The following is a 21,937-nucleotide window of genomic DNA, read 5'->3' on the forward strand; positions in this document are numbered from 1 at the left end:
GGGCATCCGCTGCGTAAAAACTTGCTAGATAAGTTGGCGGTTCATTCCGCTGTGGCGACCCCGGATTAATAAAGGGACTAAGCCGACAAGAAAATGAATGAATGAATGAATGATTGCACTTTATCTCTCAGGTTAAATCTTAATGAGGCTGTTCACATATCATGTCCAAATCCACGTTAAAAACGCAACGCGTGCTTCTTCCTGTGCCCATTTAAATGTGTTTCTGAGCTGGCGATCCACTGCTGTTTGCCTTTGCTATGGCCACCATCAGCCGTTCCTACACACACGCCGAGCGGTCAATTTTCAAAATAGTTCAATTTTTTTGCCACTGTGTGGATTAATACTGAATGTGTTTTGTTATTACTTGGGCTAAGGTTTAAGAGTAGAGCAATATGCTGGTTTTTAACTGCATTCATTTATTGCATGCCTGTGTTGGGCTCTCATATACTCTCTGGCTGCAATTCATAGCCATGGTGGGCTTTTTTCTCTGTCTAATGCTGAACGCTGTTGACCAATCGGTGCGATCGTAGGGCGAAGCTAATCTGCGCTGATTGGTCTGATGACCCAGTCTGTTGCAGACTGGGTCATCAGACCAATCAGCGCAGATTAGCTTCGCGCTAAGGAGGAGTTTGGAAACAAATGAATCACTGAACAATTCATATATGAGTCGCTGGGATAATTAAATGCATATTATAAGACAATGAAAGTGTGTTTTGACCTTGCACGCATATCAGCCTGTTATTAGAGACCCCTAAAACCAAAATATGACCTTTTTGAATGCAAAATAGGGGATCTTTCTCTTTGCCAAGTTATTTAAGTCATTGCAGAGATGTATGGATGCATTCCTTCAAGCTCATGGGAGTCATAAACAATATCATTTTTTCCACTGCACCATGACTTTTGTCTGTTTTGTCTTTTGTTTAAGCAAAGTCAGACCTTACTGTCCTAAATAAATAATTAAATAATTAAACATCAAGGCATGAGCATATTTTATTTTGGTAAAATTAAGCCTAATTGAAAGGTTTTTAACTTTTATATAAGCCACTTCTGATACCAAATGATTAACTAGAAGTCAAGTTATTATTTGTTATTCCTAAAACTTGGTTGGCAACAAGACTTTTGTCAGGTAGTGTATATATTCATAAAATACAATAATGCTTAAAATAATATCTAAACATGAATTCATACACGAATACACAAGTAAACTTACATTTAATGCATTGTTTAAAAATAACAACAGTATGCTTAATTAATTAATAAATTAATTAATTATAGCATTTTTTATTTTGGAGATTTATAAACTATTTTATTGATAAGCATTTATAACAAGTAATAATTTAACATTTATAATAAAAATAATAATATAGATAATAAAATAAAACAAGGAACTATAAAAACAGTCACACTCTGAGGACTGACTATTATTTATTATTATTACTGTTGGTCTCATGTCATTCTGTAAAGGTCAGGGATCTAGGGCAGACCCCTATTAATATGTCAGTAGTTTTAGGGTCTTCATATGTCAGTGGGTGACTGTATTGGAAACAGCTTCACCTCAAGAGAAAGCTCTAAATTTGGTTGTCACACATTCAATATGTCTTATTAAATCAATATACAATTTTTTTGTGTGCAAGACAGCACTTGAAAAAGTTTGCCAGGGACATTTTACAGGATACAGTGCATCCAAACCGACAAATCGACACTGTCAGCGGTTAAAAAAAGAAGTAGATGTTTTGGTTCAATGAACTGTCAAAACACCTGCAAACTGTAAAATCTGGGACAGACAGTCATGCTAATAAAAAATGGACAGATGAAGACAAACTAACTGCAAGCAGTTGTATTAATAAGTGCCAGCTGTTTACACAGCCATGAGTTCTTTTTGCAAAGTTTGGACGATTCAAAAAAAAAAAAAAAAAAAAAAAAAATCCCTATCTAAGCACTTATTCAAATGCAAATTTATGCACATAGTGCTGCATTAAAGCCCTCTAAACCGCATCCATTCGGGTTGAAAACAGGAAACAGTGAGATGAGGATGACATTTCATTTCAAGTAAATGCCTATCAATTGTAGAGCATCAGCAAAAGTGCTCGACTTACTCAACTGGTAGTCAAACACGCACCCAGCTGAAAGCATCCATTCCTTGAATCAGACGTTGGCCACTCACCTCACGTTTTTTATTTTACTAAGCAGCCAAAAAAAAACAGCCAAAGCAAACCAAAGCAGCAGAATGACACACACCTAAAACTGTGGTGCAAAATACGCTGTTTCAGTTTCAGCGTTTTGAGTGTGCTTGTGGTCTGCGTGCATGCATATGGATTTCTGCGACAGGTATTCGTCAATCATTGGATCGCCAACACAATGTTTTTTTACACTCCCTCGACTGAACTTCCCTGGGCTGTTTGCCACTGATCCTACTGTTGCCAAGGGCCGAAAGAGGAAGAGTCCTTTCATGTGGCGCCTGTTGCACAAGAAGGCGTCTAACCTGCTGAGTTCCTCGCATTCCTCTGCAGCTGAGGTGGCTGATGAGAAGACGGACGGGTCAACGAAAAACGGGATGGACTTGTAGCAGAATAAAGGGCTTGAATGACTGAATGGCTCATTAGAACGACTCCAGAAACGACTACACGTCTCACACTGTGGTAGAACAAACCTTTCTTGTGGCATTTCCTTACAATGCCTATAGAAAGGATATGCAGATAAGTTAATGACTCTGATCGGCCACAAACGTTTATATGCTGAGGTAAATGGCTGCGTAGGCTTTGGTGGTAAAGGTTCTTGAACTTACATTTGATATCAATATGAAAGACCACAACACTTACACACACACACACCACAGATTTTGCATAGTTTGTTGATTGGAGGACGGAAGATCTATTCCACTCGTATGGATACACCTACTCGTTGTCTATCATGACTAGTTATGACTTGATAGAATAATAGAAAAGTCATCATATTTCAGGTAAATCTCATACATTTGTTCCCTCTAAAATGTCAGTTTTGTTAATTATTTTAGAAATAAATTTAATAAAAATTAAATTAATATGTATGCTTTCCATTAATAAAACGTCATTTTCATTTTTAGATTTGTATTTTTGTGTCTGGTTTTGTGTCATTATTTGTATCTGTTTTGGTTACACTATAACTCAATAAAGCAAATTAATGAAGCCTTGTTGACACGAAATATACACACATTTACAAACACAAAAACACACATTTTCAAAGTTTTCTGTAAACAAAACTAATCAATTAATTATTTTAGAATTTAAGACTTTGGCCCAATCCCAATTCTATTTTTATACCCCTACCCCTGCCCTTTTCCCTTGGCCCTTGAAACAAACTGTTAAGGTGAAGGGCTTCAAAATTTACCCCTGAGAAATGGGACACCATTAAAACACAGACACATGTCATCGTATGTCATGGTGAGCTCTTGTTTCATATGAGATTGACGAAAGCGACTGCTTTAGTTATTCCAGTTGCATTATTTTTACTTTTTTGTTTTTATCATCAGGAAATCACTAAAGTCACATATCATGTTATCATAACGATATAATGTGGCAATAAGATCATAACTACACAGTGCATTTACACAGTGACCATATTCATCTATGCAAACACAAAAACAACATTAACATTATAGCAGACACTGTAAAAAGCTCAATCCCAGCCAATAGACTTTTCTGACAGGGTATTTGAGTGTCATCGAGTGTCAGAAAGTTGTGAGACTACTATACAGGAGTTATTATTATGGATTATAGATAGCCAAATTTAGCGTTTTTTATTTTAACATTTTTTTTTAAATCATGAAAGTAAAGCATGAACGCCATTATGAATGTAAAAAGTGTGCGTGTCTCCTGACTTTCGTGTGCAGCCATGCTGCTGTTGTAGATGGTGAATTATGGGAAATTTACTTACCCCTTGATTTCGAGTGTGGTCCTGAAAAATCTTGATTTCATGGGCTATCTAGCCCTTACCCTTAGCCCAGGGATGTCAAACTCAATTCCTGGAGGGCCGCAGCACTGCACAGTTTAGTTCCAACCCTAATTAAACATACCTGTCAAACTAATTGAGTAGGCTTGTTTGAAACCTACAGGTAAGTGTGTTGGAGCAGGGTTGGAACTAAACTGTGCAGGGCTGAGGCCCTCCTGGAATTGAGTTTGAAAAACAAGACAAAACAAGGGGTAGGGGTAAGCGCTAAGGGTAGAATTGGGATGGGGCTTTTAATTCAGAGGTGCCCACACTATTTTTATAAGGGGCCAAAAACCAAACTTGATTGAGGGTTGTGGGTAAAAGTTAAATATACCAAATCGTATTACATTAAATTTGCCATTTGCTAATATTTAAAAAATACGTAAAAAACATTGTTTTAAAACATATTAATTAATGATGCAGTATTATAATAAACGTATTGTAGTAAAAACATAGGTAATCCCATTTATAACACAATGGAGTTCAATGCTAAATACACTAGTCAAGCTGCTCCTGCCTTAGCCTTGAATTGCTCTCCGATATCTTGTGTATTGCCCTTTATCTGTCAAGTTACAGTTTTTACATTTTATAAGTTTGATTAATTTACAACATTTAAATGAATCAATTAATTTTATTTGTTTATTAGGGTTTTTTGTAGTTCCTCAATTAAATTAAAAACAAAAGGTTGTGTTAAATTTGAAATTAATCTCTGTTAAGAGCTTTCACCTACTGACCAACTTTCCATCATTCTCTCTCTCTTTTCAGATGGAATAGCAGGCCGCAAAGGTTACCATTAGCCAACTTTGGCCCTACTTTGGACACCTCTGCTTTAATATAATAAGCATACTTTCACTTGATAAAAAGTAATAATAATTTTTAGATTTGTCTGTTTTGTATCTATTATTTGTACCTGTTTTGCTTGCTCTATAACTCAAATGAATGAAGCCCTGCTGAGCAAAACATTATAACATCTCACTGACCCCTAACTGAATGGTACTTTGTATTTCATCTACAATTAAACCAACCTTAAACTACCTTCAAGCTTTTACTTTTAATATATTTAAATGAAAATATTTTCAATCGCAAGGAAGACAAATTCATCCAGTTGTATGGAAACAAAAACACACAGTGGTGATCAGCTCTCAGACTCTGACCACCACCAAGTACATCAAACCAAAACATGTTTAAGCCTTTAAAAATGTTTCATAGATTCTACCCACAAAAACAGGACACCACAGCCATCAGCTGCCTGGCCTAAAAACTGCGCTATCCCTGCACTGTGATTAGAGCAGCAAAACAGGAAATGAGAGAAAGGTAGCAAAACACGATGCGAGTGATAGGCCTGCTCCTGCTCTCCCTGTGCGTTTGAACGAGCGCGTCCCTGACTGACAGCTTGTGAAGTCCCGAGCGAAGCACTGATGGTATCATCTGACCCGGATCTTCAACGATGAGGACTAGACAACTGATGGTGGGCTGATATGAAAGTGGGTTAGAGAGCAATGCTTCACCAAAGCGACACTTCCCTTTGGTTTAAGAGAGCGTTTCCTTTTGGTGGAGTGCTAGTCTTGCAGGCAGCACAGCAGCCTGTCCTATAGGTGGCCTAACCGCAATGTTTGTTAGCCAGTCTGTGTACGTCCCAAAGGACAAAACAGATCTGCTGTTTTTTTCCAGAACGTGTCAGCTGCGGTCACACAACCATAGGCCCGTAGCCAGATATGAGGTCAGTGGGGTACAGAAGTCGGTATAAATTTTGAAGCTCAAAAATACAAATCGAAGGTATGCGAATGGAAATTTATTTAAAATGATGTTGCTGAATAAATCTATGCCACTGAGTTTCAGCAGGCTGACTGAGTTCCTAAGGCCGTTGGTAAAGGCTTTTCATGTTTCCAAATACAGTTAATTTAATTAAGTTTCACGTCGTTGGAAATGTTTTAAATTTTTATTGTGACTACATTAATGACGAAATTAAGGCATTAATGAAGTGGGAAGATGATAGCTGGAGTTTTCATTTGCAAGATTTTTGTGCACTTGGTCATCACCTATATACTATATAACCAACATATTCTCATTCTGAAAATGTAGCCCTATATACATTTCTTAAGATTGTGAATTATGTAGCCAAAGCTATGTATGGCTGCATTTCGCCTTTAAAGCGAACGATACGGTGCAGTAAGATGGCATTCCTTTTTACACTTACCAGTTAACTGCTTACTTCCATTTGGATGACTTTTCCGCTGTTACTAGTTTGTCTAGTGGCTCGTTGCATAAATCGGAGGATTTGAGACGCAGAGTTGAGTTGATCGCGATAACGAGGTTCGAGTCTGGCGAATAACGGTTCCAGAAAGCAGGTAAGAAAAAAACAAAACCAAAAATTCAAATAAACAAGTAAATAACAGGGTGAGAATGTGGTAAAATCTGAAACCTTGGTAAAAATCAGGCTTCTGCGAGACCTTTTTTTTTCTGGATTGATTTTCTAAACATTGTCAGTTGGGTTTAGGGAAGTGAGCGGGCGCTGGTCAATTGGTGCTTTTTGAAACACTATCGGTTGGGTTTAGCAAAAGGAGATAGGTGGGGGGATCAGTCTGTCGGATAGTCAGTCAGTCAGTCAGTCAGTCAACAGCGGCCTTTGGTGAATTTACGCAAGAACAGCAGGTGTGAATAACACTTGCCAGAGAAATTTGATATCTCAAAAACAGTACACAGCGGCCTCGGGTGGATTCCCGAAAACAAAAACGTAGCTCATGGGACATATTTGGCGCTCTCTGGAAATGTATATAGGGGTACGTAATCAGAATGACTCTGGGTTGTACATAACTGCAGGTTAACTATGATTATTAATAACTTTAACTGTTAAAAAATTTGTGACTTGTTAATTATTTCAAGTTATTAGTATCTAATAAAGTTTTGGTAACTAATAACCATAAGTATTTCCAAATTTGATTGCAATGCAAATTTATAAAAATAGTTATTGTGAAAAGTGCTATATAAAACACTTTGAATTAAATTGAATTGCATTTGTTTGGTTTTTGTACAAATATCTGGCAGCACCACATTGCTGACACTTAAACTGGGAAACAAAAAAGTGTAGGTAGTTTATTGCTGAGGAGATTATAATTTGGACCAACACAATAATCACCATAATATTATCTGTTTAAAACTGTCAAGCAGTATCAAAACATTTCATTATGATTAGCTAACGTTTACTAAAGTCACACTACAATTCAAAAATATACTTTAGACATTCATACAGAACATACAAAGCATAAGTTCTTATGTCTTCTATCTCTTATAAGAGATAGAGAGAGAAAAGATAATAACTGGCCTACAATAGAAAATTTAGAGAGATAGAAATATGATAATAACTGACCTACAATATTAACAAACTGTAACACAGTGAGTATGCTTTATATAATGAGGTTCATTTGAAGCCATTATTATTGCACAATTCTTAAAAATCTGCAGACCTAGTTAACAAACCAGTGGCTACGGCCATGTACAACCACAGTTGTTCAGCAGGTTGTGGCACACATTGATACAACTTGGCCATATGTTTCACTGCATAGAGCTTTAAGGCCTGACCTGAGTGTGTCCGCAGATGTCCGGTCAGGGCGTCACGGCGGCGGCAGGCGTAGCTGCAGAACGGGCATTTGAAGGGCTTCTCTCCCGTGTGGAGTTTGATGTGTCTTAGCAGGTTGCCCTTCTGAGTGAATGAAACCCCACACTGGTTGCACTGGAACGGCCGATCACCTGATGGACAGAGACACGAACAAGAGACACTCGCTGATCACTGCTTGAGCTAATGTTAATAAATGTATAAATACTGCAGTGTTTTCAGTCCAGCTGTCTTTGTATTGACCAGAGAGGATACAGATTCGGTTGTTTCCATTCTGGGTTGCCTGATATGTTGCATATGCACATAGAAAATGATGAAACACTAAGGTTTTTTTTTAGGAGAGACTTTACGTAGAAAAATAGTACAACATATTTACACAAATTGGTCAGTTAAAATGGCTATTTTACACCCAACATATTAGTAAAAGTCTCAAAGTGGCTTTAGTTACACTAAGCTATACAGTATACAAATAACAGCTCATTTCTCAAATCTTTAAGTACAAAAACATTTGTTTTGGTTCAAAGTGGTCTATTTAAATGATTTAAAATTGATTTAAAAAGGGACTTGTCATTGCTCAAAAAGTCTTTAAAGTAATCAAGTTTCCTTTAAAAAGTTACTAAGTTTTTTTACTTTCTGTTTAAAATGCTTATTTAAAATAAGCTGAAACAACACAATTCTAGAGTTTTTTTGGGACACAACTTAATCGTTTTAAGTTTAATCCACTAAAATTTGTAAAAACTAATAAGCTAACTTAATTCCTTCATGTTGTCCCAACACAAATCGATTTTGTGGAACCCAGCATTTTTTACAGTGCTCAGTATATTACTCTGCAATAAAAATAAAATAAAATAAAATAAAACAATACAAAACAAAATAAATTTAATTTGAAAGCATTACCTTTCAGTTTACATTCATTTAGTGAAACTGTTGAATTTTTTGTTTAGATTTTTACTTTGTTCAAATGCTTACCCATACTATATACAGTATATTGTCAGTAAACTGAGGGCCCTATCATACACCTGTTGCAATAAGGTGCAAGACATGTATGGCATGATTTGTTATTTTCAGACCAGTACAACAGTAATTTTACCGTTTTGCACCATGTTGTTTAAATAGCAAATCCATTTGTGCCACTTTGTGGACTCATGGGTGTGCTGGTCTAAAAAAGAAGGTGTATTAAGGTGCATTGTTGGTGCGTTGCTATTTTGAGGAAATAAAATAAACAGCACCATTAACCAACTAAAAGCTACTCTAAAGTCCAGTGAAGAGCATGTTAGCTAAGTGCCTAGGCGTATACAAAAATATCTTTACATATGAAAAAAAATTAAGGATTAAATTGTTTTAAAAAAATCTTATTTTCTACATAAATATAAAAACCACTGCCTGCATGACTCCATCTCAGGGGGCTTTTTTCAGTTTATTCATGACAATTTGCATTTGTATTTATTATGTGCATATTTATGTTTGTTTTAATAAAAATATGTTTAGATTTGTCCACCTGTCAGGTTTTGGAGACGTCTACATCACTATATAGGGCATAAGAACAGGATGTGTGTTTGAATTTAACAGTTTTTTTGACCACACTTTGTTATTATTATTATTTTTCATTTATTTGTTTGCTGGAAATTAGATTTGAAAATAGTTTTAAAACAAATCTTTGCGCTTAACAAACAAAATTGAATATGTAGGCTAATGGATGTCTTCAGTGAAGTGAAGTGACAGTTTCCATACTCCACAAAAGTAAAGGAGCAAAAGTAAGGTAAATAGAAATTGAATGTAGGAGGTAAATGGAGGATGCTCATTCTTAACTACATTGCAGATGGTCTTTTTACCCGTTTTCTCGCTAGTAAAGTGTTTAGGTTTTTTCACTAACAAAGTCTGCCATGTAAATAGTGAATGCGTCATGGTGTGACACAATTGATTCTTAAAGATAATGGGAGATGAGACTTTCATTGGTTTAATGCACATTATGCTCAAAACACACCCATATCCCATTAAGAGAATAGGCACAACCCTGTTAGACCATACGCTAGGGCGTAAACTGTATTTTTTCGTCCTTTTTCCCATTTTCGAATGCTTTCGCAACATGCGCTTTAGACTTTGTGTCTAGATCGTTAAAATAAAGCCTGGGAAATGTAAAGATGCATTCTTTTCAAATTCAACTTTACCACTAGCTGTGGACTTAACATAGAACGACATCAAGCGACCAACATCTCCATTTTTGACAAACAGTATTATAATTGTGAGTTATCCCAGATCAGAAATACATTTCGTGGCTATGATGATAACCATGCTAATCCTCTTTGATACAATTTTCAGAATTTTATGAATGTAAATGTGATTACAGTTTGTTCAATTAATTGGCTTACTCATGCATCACTACTGCATGTGCACCTGCTCTAAATATAGCCTCTATACGACTCTAAAACACACATTTGATGGAAAATTTTCATCTTTTGCCGTGACTTGATCTAGGTTTTCTCTTTGCGTGCTTAGATAAAAACCTGGAAAACTGAAATATGAGTGTGTCCTGCTAGCGTGTCATCTGGCGGTATCAGCGTCAGCCCAGGGCTTGGGAACAGGTTGTGGAGGATTCCTGGGATGTTTTCCCTGAGAATAACTCCTAGTCTTAACTATTGTCTTCGTACTGAACAGCTATGCCTGCTCCACACCCTTCTAACAACGAAAAAAGGAAGAACGCATAAGTGACAAGCCTTGGTCATGAAAAGGGTTTTGCTGTTTTAATGGGAAGTCAGAGAGATGTGTTGTGTCTGTCGAAACTTATTTGAGAAGTGTCACAATAAATTTAGAATTTTGGGTGTCTTCAAACTTCCACTTAATTATTTTAATTAGGGTCAACAGTGATCATATTAGGTTTAAGGCAAGTTTATTAGCTATTCTGTGAATTTTTTATTCCTTTTCTAATATTTCTGTGTATTTAAATTGTTTATTAGAGCAAGGACATTTTCACAGTATTTCCTTTTTGTTTCTTTAGAAAAATAACTTTAATTTGTCTTAGCATTGCTAGAAATCTTTTTAAATATTATATATATATATATATATATATATATATATATATATATATATATATATATATATATATTACATGTTTAAAAACAATTTTTAAGGTCAATATCCCAAATAACTAAACAACAGTAGGTTCTGTCACAACTCAATGAGTTATAAAACTATTATGTTTACAAAAGTGTAAAAAGCAAAAATCATTTTAAAATGATTTTACAGTAGGGCTAATAAATCAATATATATATATATATATATATATATATATATATATATATATATATATATATATATATATATATATATATATATATATATATATATATGAAATGTAAATAATGATTGAAATCATGTCGCCAAAAATTGCAGGGAACTGTTTTCAAATATGGCTTTACATCATTCAATGTGATTAATGTATTATATACATGTAATTATAATTAAAATATTTACCATTATATTTACCGTTTGGCAGTCTTATCCCCGTTTCATTCTGCACTTCAGCTCCTGGCCCAGCATCTTGTAAGTTGTTTGGACTGTCAATCATGGGATCCTCCAATCCAGAACCTTCCTCGCCACTATGCCCCGCCTCATCTGGACCACCAGCTCGCCTCTCCGTCTCCTCCTCAGTGCCTTCTTCTTGTTTGATTGTGCGTGCTGAAAGAAAACATTCCAGAATTGAAACTGTTTTATTGTTTGAGCTGGAAACAATTGTCTTTAGGCAGAAACAGTTCTTTAACACCTCCCAGTTTTGAGGTTTTTAGCTTATTGTAAAGTGTTTTTTAGTCTAGCACAGGGGGTGCTCAAACTTTTTCTTATGATGGGCCAAAAACCAAACTTGATTGAGGGCTGTGGGCAGAAGGTAAAAAGACAAAGTTATTACATTAAAGTTTCCATGAGTAATGTCCTAATTTATTTCCTAATATTTAAAAATAACTACAAAACATTGCTTTAAATTATATTAACTAATGCAGTATAATGAACTTATTACTATAAAAACGTAAACAATCCATTTATTAACACAATGGAGTTCAATGCTGAATACACTACGCTGCACCTGCCTTTTGCCTTGTTTTGAGGTCTCGATCTGTGGAGTGACAGTATTTACATTTTTAAAAATCTGATTCATTTACAAATCAAAACAAATTACAAAACAAGCAAATAAAATGTTACATTAAATTACAAAATGACCATCTCTGTCATAGATAATAGCTCAACCGCTTATTTAAGTGTGACGTCCCGCAAAGCAGCTTCTGTGTCCAAGCGCTCTATCAAACTGTATGGGGAGACTCATTCATTCATTCATTCATTTTCTTGTCGGCTTAGTCCCTTTTTTAATCCGGGGTCGCCACAGCGGAATGAACCGCCAACCTATCCAGCAAGTTTCTACGCAGGGGATGCCCTTCCAGCCGCAACCCATCTCTGGGAAACATCCACACACACACATTCACACACACACTCATACACTCCGGACAATTTAGCCTACCCAATTCACCTGTACCGCATGTATTTGGACTGTGGGGGAAACCGGAGTACCCGGAGGAAACCCATGCGAACATGCAAACTCCACACAGAAACACCAACTGAGCCACTGCCTCGCCCTGGGGAGACTCAGTATTTGCTAATAATAAATGTTTACAAAGTGATGTAATACTTTCGAAAATCACGATCGTTTTATATATATATATATTAAAAAAAAAAAAAAAAAAAAAAATATATATATATATATATATATATATATATATATATATATATATGTATGTATATATATATATATATATATATATATATATATATATATATATATATATATATATACATACATATATATATATATATATATATATTTTTTTTTTTTTTTTTTTTTTTATATATACATATATATATATACATATATATGCCTAATATCCAATAGCCAGAAAGTGATAAACTTTTTATCAATTTTTTAAATATTGGTGTCTGTGATGCAGTAAGTCCAGTCATACTGTCATGTACACCATGATTTTATATGAAATTCATAGTGTTATAGAACTAAAAGGGGTCACAAACTAATATTTTCTCAATTCAGATGAGTACGTCATGACTTAAAAAGTGGATAGTGGGCCAAAACAAAGGTTAACATGAGCCAACTTTGACCCAGAGACCCTAGTTTGGTCTAATGCAAATAAAACATCCAAATTACACTTTTGAATGGCATTTTTATAGCATGTTATACATGTGTTTGTGTAAATTGCAAGCACAATACACATTTTGAAGACTGTTTTGTCAAAATGAATTTTTTTCTCCTGCACTGAGTCATAAATCTCCACTTTTCAGCACTTACATAAGCTAAATAAACTGCACAATGTTATTCATATATGCATGCTCAAGGATTTTAAAGAGCGATTTGTTAATACATTATCTGTCTTATATACAACATTTGATTCTTTTTATGAACCCCAGTTTATAATGCTTGGAGAGGGTTCAGCAACATAAAAAGAACAAAGCAAATCTATATTATTTAGAGAAAAATAGCTGTTTTAAAAGGAAATATAATGGTGACAAAAAGATTATATTCAATTCAAATTAATTCAAGTTTGTTTGTATAGTGTTTTTCCACAATAATTATTCTTTCAAAGCAGCTTTACAAAAGATGCTTATTACCACATTACAATCAAATAAAAAAAGTTAAGGTTATTAGTTGCCATAAATTGAATGAACTAAGTAGTAACTTATAGCTTTTATTAGTTAAAGTTATTATACATAAACAGGAGTGGATTTAGTGATTTGCATATAAAACTTATCCAGCATATGTTTTACACAGTGGATGCCCTTCCTGCTGTAGCCCATCACTGGGAAACACCCATACAGTCTCATTTACACTCATAAACTACGGAAAATTTCCCTCCCTATTTCCCTATTAAATATCGTATACATTTTAACATTTTATTGACTACCTACAAAACCCTGAATGGCCCAGTATTTGAGGAAGCTCCTTGTGTATTATAGCCCCTCACGTCCACTACGCTCAATTAATTCTAGAGAATTGATTATTCTCAAAATTTAAAAATCAACTGTAGACGGTAGATCTTTCTCATATTTTGCACCTAAACTCTGGAACAGGTTTCTTAGCACAGGTCGGGAAGCAGACACACTCTGTTAGTTTAAAACTAGATTAAAGACACGTCTCTTTGCATTAGCATACACATAATTATTGCATTATTTAGGGCAACCGGAGCCGGGAACACTTCCTAAAAGACAATTTAAACAGCAGCTGCACTTCTGTTAGTCGGTTTTTATTTTTCCCGAGGATTCCATAATCCTGGACCAGGCCCTATACTGAGCAGCTGCTGTGGTGGTCATGGAGGAGTGGAGAGCATGAGACTGATTCCTGAAAGAATTCAGTTACAGACGAGTCTTCGCATTTGATGCTGAAGGGCCAGCCTGTACACCAGCCGGTGACCTCTCCCATCTGTCAGGCGTTCTCCAGCCTCCAGCACCTACACTGCAGCTCTGAACAAGAAGTTTGGCCAGAGGAGAAATGGTCATGCCCAACTGAGCATGGTTTCACTCTAGGTTTTTTTTTCCTTCACTTTTTTTTGTCCTCCCCTTTGTCTCCACTGATTTGCATAGTTCAGGACTTGTGGAGCTGCGCATCGCTGGATTTGCTCTTTAGTGTTTGGACTTTCAATAGTGAAATATAAACCCCACTGAACTGAACTTCAACTCTGAAATCTGGACTGACACTGTAATATTCTATGTTAAGCTGCCTTGACATAATCTACATTGTAAAGGCACTATAGAAATAAAGATGAGTTGAATTGAATAAGCAGCCGCTTACCTTGCTTATTGATAAAATCCATCCCTGTATATAAATATGGTCACCTGCAGTTATACAGCATACAGCTGATGTCTCTTAGTACCATTATATCTTTGAATATATCATTAACTTAACGATAAATTTTACTTTAATTCTACAAAAACAATTGTGATTACTTTCTAGTTCACAAAATTTCCTGAATTATAGATTCAGCAAAATCCTCCCTGTAATAAAAACAAAAAAAGCACCTATTGACTCTAATATGTCCTTGACAGGACTGACTTCATCCAACGTTCAGTTTTTCATGCTTAAAAAAATAGCACATTAGTGCATATCTAATAAAATAAAGCCTTATTAAGATATTTAAACTAATAATTTTAGCAAACCTGTAATCAATAAATGACTGTTTGCAATTCTTAATATAATCGATCAACTGTGAAAGTATTGTTATAACTGTTTTTGTTATCATTCCTGTTCACCTGCAGTGTCTTGCCTTAACAGTACCAAAGACACACTCCATCGCCCACAGCACTACAATATTTTCCATACACAGCATTTGCGTGAATTAAGACAAGCCTCTTTTGAAATCACTGGTTACTATGACAGCGCAGTGACCAAGAAATCTGCTCTCCAACATGATAACAGCATCGGGATGACAGCGAACAGGAAAAAAAATAAACAAAAAAAGAGGCCCGACGCAGCTGTAGTCTCTAGGGTGGCGAGGCAAACGGCGGGCAGGTGGGTTTCTACATGACTGACAGTGGAAGACAGTCAGTGGGCCAATGCTTTGGTCTGGACTGAGCAGGTCCCTCCATTTATCTGCGCACACACAGGCAGCTGAGCACCTCCAGGGAGGACAAGGCCTCCCCCACATGCGCTGACAAAAATAGACATGCAAAGGGACGCGTAAACACATAGCGACACGTAAACACACCACAGCCCGGCCTGCAGGTTTTCCGTCACAACCACGCATACTCTCCAGGTTTCACGACAGGTGGAAAGAAAGAAAGAAAAAAAGAAACAGCAGGCAAGCTTCTCTCCGCCATCCAGACAAACCAGTTTGTAATTTTACCGTGAGTTTTTTAATCTCTGGGCGAGAGCTTGAGACTATGCTTTGAGTCACCTCTGTCTTTCCCGTCCGTGTGAGTGTTGTCCCTCAGGCAAAGCTGCTCTGCATTTTGGCGAGATGTGAGTCAGAGTCTGCGAGTGTGACTGAAAATGCTCTGATCCCGCTTTCAGAAAAGCTCAGTAGTTGCTGCTGTTTTGTTGAATCTCACACCAGAGAATTATCAGTCAAAAACAGAAATTCAGATGGGACTAGATTTCCCTGGGGAGGCCAATATGTGTTTCGCAGACATATATTGTGATTTTCAATTGTTAATTTGTGTATATTAAAGCTAAGCAAAGATTAATCGCATTCAATATAAAAAGTTTGTTTTGATATTTATGTGTGTATATATATAAAAAAGTGTATGTATATATATATATATATATACACACATATACATATATACATACACACACACACACTTTATATATATTTAGACATGAAATATATACCTATATGATACAAATTAGATATTAATTTAAATATCTATGTAGCAATATTGTTTTACATATTTTTTTATGTAAGTGTGTATAACATATACTGTACATAAGAAATATACATATAATACACACATATATTATGTCAAAACTAACTCGTATTTTGGATGCAATTAATCGCAAAATTACAATTAATCTTTGCCCAGCAGCACTAATATATCATCATCTTGGAATTATAAGGTTTTATCTGCATTCTCAATGCAGATGGGATTTTGTGCTTCAAAGTTTTAGCATTCCATATAGCAAACAATATGTTTGCAACAGTTCTTGTAACTTGGTGGTTCTGTTTGGCAGATCATTAACTGAAGCATTAGTTTTCAAAAAATACAAGCAGTTTGCTTAATAATAAAATTTTAAAAAATGATGTTGTAACAATATGTTGATGTTTGAGTTAACATTATAGCATTTATTTATTGTTTTAGGGTGAATATTTTTTCTTGTTCAAATTAAGCATACAAGGTTGTGCTTAATATTTTGTCCAGTGCAGATGTTAATTTTATATAATTAATATGTTATTATTTATTACATTTTATGCTTTATATGATTTATTAAATTATATTTATTGAATTATATGGCCTTTGAATTAAATTAAAAAGTTGCCCTTTAAGCCTTAATTTTAAATTTGAAGAATTCAAAAGAAAACAGACAATGAGAAAATGAGTTTAATAAACACTGAAAAATGTTTCACTTACTATATTTACACAAATAAAAATATTTAAAAATATATATATTTTTTAATATATATATTTTCTTTTTCAACAATACATAATGTAACATTATGTAATTTTTTTCTAAAACATCACATTTACACACATCTCAATTTCTTTTGTGGTACGATATTATTTAGTCGACTCTGATTTTGTCTTTCTAGTCATCCCGCTGTCAATGGAGCAGTTTGGCGAAATGAAAAAGAAAGTTGATCCTGATTGGTCCTTGTGCGTGCATTAAAAATGCTGATTGGCTCACAGAAAGAACCTTATAAAGTTAGTATTCGACTTTTAGTATTCGAAGGTTTTTTTGTTCATTAAATAAAAAGTCTTAAAATGTAAACAACTTATATATAAAAAAAAACATCACATAATGTAAATAAGTTGTCATTTAATAAGAATATGTGGATAACTCAACTTTGCGATGAGTACCTCCCCTTTTGAAAATAAATATTTGTATCCATTTCTCAGTGATTATAAACAATAATGTTTGGTCAATTTGAACAAAACCCTTTTATTAAGTAGTTAAATGCATTAAAAATTTGAGTTGGGTCACCTAGCATGTTTAGGAATAGAAAGATAATACATTTAAATTCAATCGAGTTATTGCAAAAAAAAAATCTAAAATAAAAATTAACAAAATGAATTGATATTTCCTGTTTATTAAAAATGTATTGAAATATTAAAAAATAAATATATAAATATTTTTCCACAACATATAAATTTAGGTGTACTAATTTTTGTTATCCAAAGATTTTATACAGCAAATAAACATTTTAGTTTAACAAAACACCTACAGAAATAATCTAATCTAATACATACACAAACTTAAACACTAACAATTTCAACAAAAATCAGAACTGTTGTTTTGTTATTAGTAATTTACAGACATATTGTACAAATTTAAACAAATCTTCAAAAAATACTTCATTGTTTTAAGAGACTGTTAACACCAGGTAAACAGAGCTTTTGAAAGAGAAGTGTTGTGTGGCAGTGCCACACGATAACCCTCGCTTCACCCGCTGGTGCTTCCAATGAAGTATTACAGGCGTACTTGCTTAATATTGCACAAGAGATCTTCACTTTCAAAGAACCACGCATGACTCGCACGAACAATCGCTGGCACAAAATGCAAAACTTACTCTATACCTACAGCAACTGCGATGCAATCCTTTCAGCGCATCACAATCAAACAGCAGTACCTCAATGTGTCGAGACGTATATTTGTTCCAAAGCCTCCGTCCATTCTGACAATCATGAGATCAGAAAACAGCTGCCTGTGTGTTAACTATCTCTAGCATTCACGTTATGGAGAGTCTATGATGGCTGCAGCTGAGTGAACTTGAAATGGTTGCCCAGGACAACATACAGAATCCTTTAGCATTCTCATCATCAACTGATCAAAGGAGATGAATGAGAACAAAACACACTCAGTGCTGGAGATACATTCAGCCGAGTCAGTCGCTAACAGGCTCACATGACAGGCACAGCACAAAGTAAAACATCATAGCGGGATGCATAAATGATGCGCCAGTCTAACTCAATGGTCTTGATTTATGAACATATAACTTTTGCACACTTCTTTTATATACTTTTGACTTCTTTTCTAAAAAGCAATGTCTACAATTGGATTTATAAAACCATGGCTTGCACTGGATAACTCCTATATAGAGGTTACAATATGCATGCACCAAATGTAAACATGCTTGTTCGGGCATATATCAAATGTGGTCCCAATGTGGTCACATTTTTCTCTCCAAAGTGTTTTTACTGAACAGACATGTCGGACATGAAACATGTAGTGCAATTAGTTTTTAATTTTTTTAGTAGCCCTCCCAACCCACAATAATTCCCATGTTGCACCCATCAGTACATTTAATTAAATAAAACATAAAAAAAGAAGAAAAAAAATATTTTTTAAGGTTTTTTTTAGGGTTCTACTCTTCTGAAATTACTGAGGGTTGCCTCTATATATATATATATATATACATATATATATATATATATATATATATATATATATATATATATATATATATATATATATATATATATATATATATATATATATATAACTACAATTGCCTCACAACCAGAAAATCGTGGAGTTTGCATGTTCTCCCCGTGTTCGCATGGGTTTCTTCCGAGTGCTCCGGTTTTCCCCACAGTCCAAAGACATGCAATACAGGTGAATTAATTAAATTGGCCGTAGTGTAAGTGTGTGATTAAGTTTGTATGAGTGTTTCCCAGTGGTGGGTTTCAGCTAGAAAGGCATCCGCTGCGTAAAAACATATGCTGGATAAGTTGGCGGTTCATTCTGCTGTGTTGACCCCAGAGTATTAAAGGGACTAAGCCGAAAAAGAAAATGAGTGAATGTATACATAATAAAATATCAATAATAAAAACTATTCAAAATGCAATAAATAAATAAAGAAAATTATTTTATTAAAATATTATTTTTTGTAAAAATCTATACACGATATAATATATTAAAACAATAAAAAAATTTCAAAATACAATAAATAAATATTTTGTATTATTATTATTATTATTATTAATATATATATATATATATATAATATATATATATATATATATATATATATATATATATAAAATATATATATATACATACACACACACACACACACACACACACAAAATAAAAACAAAAACTTTCAGAATGCAATTAATACAACAATATTTAATATCATTATTATTATTATTATTATAATTATTCAATTATTTCAATTTCAATTTCAAGTCGTGTGGTGTAAAAGGCCCATTCTTTCTTTATTTTTGAGCAATATTAACCATTTCAGAATCAGATGACATTTTCAGTTCATGATGTTCATAATAATTATGAAATTATATATATATATATATATATATATATATATATATATATATATATATATATATATATATATATATATATATATATATATATATATATATATATAAAATGAACTATCACAAACTAAAGAGGTTATGAAAATAAAATAGTAGTAATAAAAATTAAAGTAAGTTTTGTATTACTCTGATAGTAGTAGGGAAAAAAATTAACTAGTTAACAAGTTAACTTTTGAGGTCATTGCACAAAGGCAGAGGTAAAACAAATACACAATGTCTAAATGATGTACCAGCATGCCTTATTCACCTAGTGAATACCATAGTTCTTCTCTCAAAAGTCTATTTTTAACCCTTGACGAATAAAATTATAGCTTGCCCTGGGCGTCTTCTACACAGCAGTCTCATGCATGAGCATTTGAATGGACTGGGTTAACTAAACCAAATGTGTAGATCACACTTCTCTTTACCCAGTAACATGTTTCTCAACGTCCGGTGGAACATAACCAATACACTATCTAAAAGAACAATCTCCCTATGGGATGAGGGTCTATGGCTCCATCTTTTAGCGGCGAGTGCTTCCCTTTTCTCAGTTTGCATGCTCATGCTGACGCCGTCCATCTTAACAACAGTTGCTTTTGAGGAAGGGAGATGTTACATACTAGGCCTATCCCATCTGATCGGAGATAAAACTGTAACTTCTATATTTTTTTTTTACACTTCAAGATAATGCTTCTTCCTCTGCCCCCTTGCAAGCTGATGCACACTCATTTCTTCTTTATCAGATCTTTTGCAATGGAAAGTGTGATACTGTACTTCTTATTGTAATGTTAAAGGAAGAGTCCACCCAAACATGATGATCGTTTACTTGCCATTATTTCAAGCCTTACTGATGCATTTTCCACAGTTGAAAGCACAATTTCATAACATTTTATAGTACTAAATTATATTATGCGGTAGTTCTTATTTAATATTATTCAATTGAAAAAGATCAAATTTAAAAATGTACAAATTTTTAATATATATATTTAATCCCTTTTAATATTTTGTATATACAGTATAGTGCCTTTATTAATCAGGGGTCACCACAGCGGAATGAACTGCCAACTATTCAAGCATGTTTTACGCAGCGGATGCCCATTCAGACTTAACCCAGTACTGTAAAACACCCATACACTTTCACTTTACATTCACAATCATAAACTAGGGCCAATTAGCTTATTCAATTCACCTTTAGAGCATGTCTTTTTACTTTAGGGGAAACCGGAGAACCTGGAGGAAAACCATGCAAACACAGGGAGAACCTGCAAACTCCACACAGAAATGCCAACTGATGCAACTGGGGTTCGAAGCAGTGACCTTCTAGAGGTGACAGTGCTACCCTCAGAGCCACTGTGCCATATATATATGTGTGTATAAATAAGTGTGTGTGTGTGTGTGTGTATATATATATATATATATATATATATATATATATATATATATATATATATATATATATATATATATATATATATATATATATATATATATGTATATATATGTATATATATATATATATATATATATATATATGTATATATATGTATATATATATATATATATATATATATATGTATATATATATATATATATATATATATATATATATATATATTTATATATATATATATATATATATATAGTTAGTGAACATAAGAAGTTCTGCGACTCAATTACTGAGTCATCCAGCTGATTTGAATAAACATTAGAGGTGAGTTTTCTGAACTAAATCATTGACTCAATTCAGAGAAGATCCAAATGATTCAGTCATTGATTGAAAATCAATCTTCAATTATCCCAAGGAATTAGGCCAGATGTCGTACATAAAGAGGCTTTATATATCTTATTCATAAATTCTTGATATTAGTGACACCGGTGGCCATTAAGTGAAATGCAGACAGATATTTTCTTCTTTATTATGTTTGCACTGGTAAACCCATACAGTAGCATTCATGAGACTGAAAGTCATTCAACGCTGATATACCCACAATGAAGTTTTTCTTTTACTTTCTGAACAAACACAAAATCGCTTCTCTAGTGCAGTGTCTAGTGCGCATTTATTTATTTTTTTGCACACATCTGCGTAGCATTTATGTGCGTGACAAAACATAAAGTACATTTTGAGAACGTAGACTAGGGCTGCAAGATATTTAAAAAATCGAACATTGCAATATTTTGTTATTCTGCAATATATATAGCGATATGAATACAATTTCACCAGATGACTTGAATATCTCTATTTGCAGGCCCGTAGCCAGGGGGGATTCAATTGATTCGAAAGACCTACCCCCATTCTGACAAAGTCCAGAATTTGCCCTCTATATGAACTCATTTGTC

General features: G+C 34.1%; 1 protein-coding gene across 29 annotated transcripts in view; it reads right to left on the minus strand.

The window, feature by feature from the left end:
* The window catches only part of ikzf2 (IKAROS family zinc finger 2), a 397,532-nt gene that overhangs the window by 15,069 nt on the left and 360,526 nt on the right, over positions 1-21,937 (minus strand). For 18 of the 29 annotated variants that reach the window (XM_073911497.1, XM_073911499.1, XM_073911485.1 and 15 more), the window contains 2 exons: positions 11,051-11,254; positions 7,546-7,713 (listed from right to left, as the gene is read on the minus strand). In XM_073911497.1, the coding sequence (XP_073767598.1) occupies positions 7,546-7,713; positions 11,051-11,254 (372 nt within the window). The remainder of the gene's footprint in view (positions 1-7,545; positions 7,714-11,050; positions 11,255-21,937) is intronic. The other 11 variants (XM_073911501.1, XM_073911487.1, XM_068223269.2 and 8 more) reach the window with 1 other exon arrangement.

This window comes from Danio rerio, chromosome 9 (assembly GCF_049306965.1).
Source record: "Danio rerio strain Tuebingen ecotype United States chromosome 9, GRCz12tu, whole genome shotgun sequence".
Classification (NCBI taxonomy): Eukaryota; Metazoa; Chordata; class Actinopteri; order Cypriniformes; family Danionidae; genus Danio; species Danio rerio.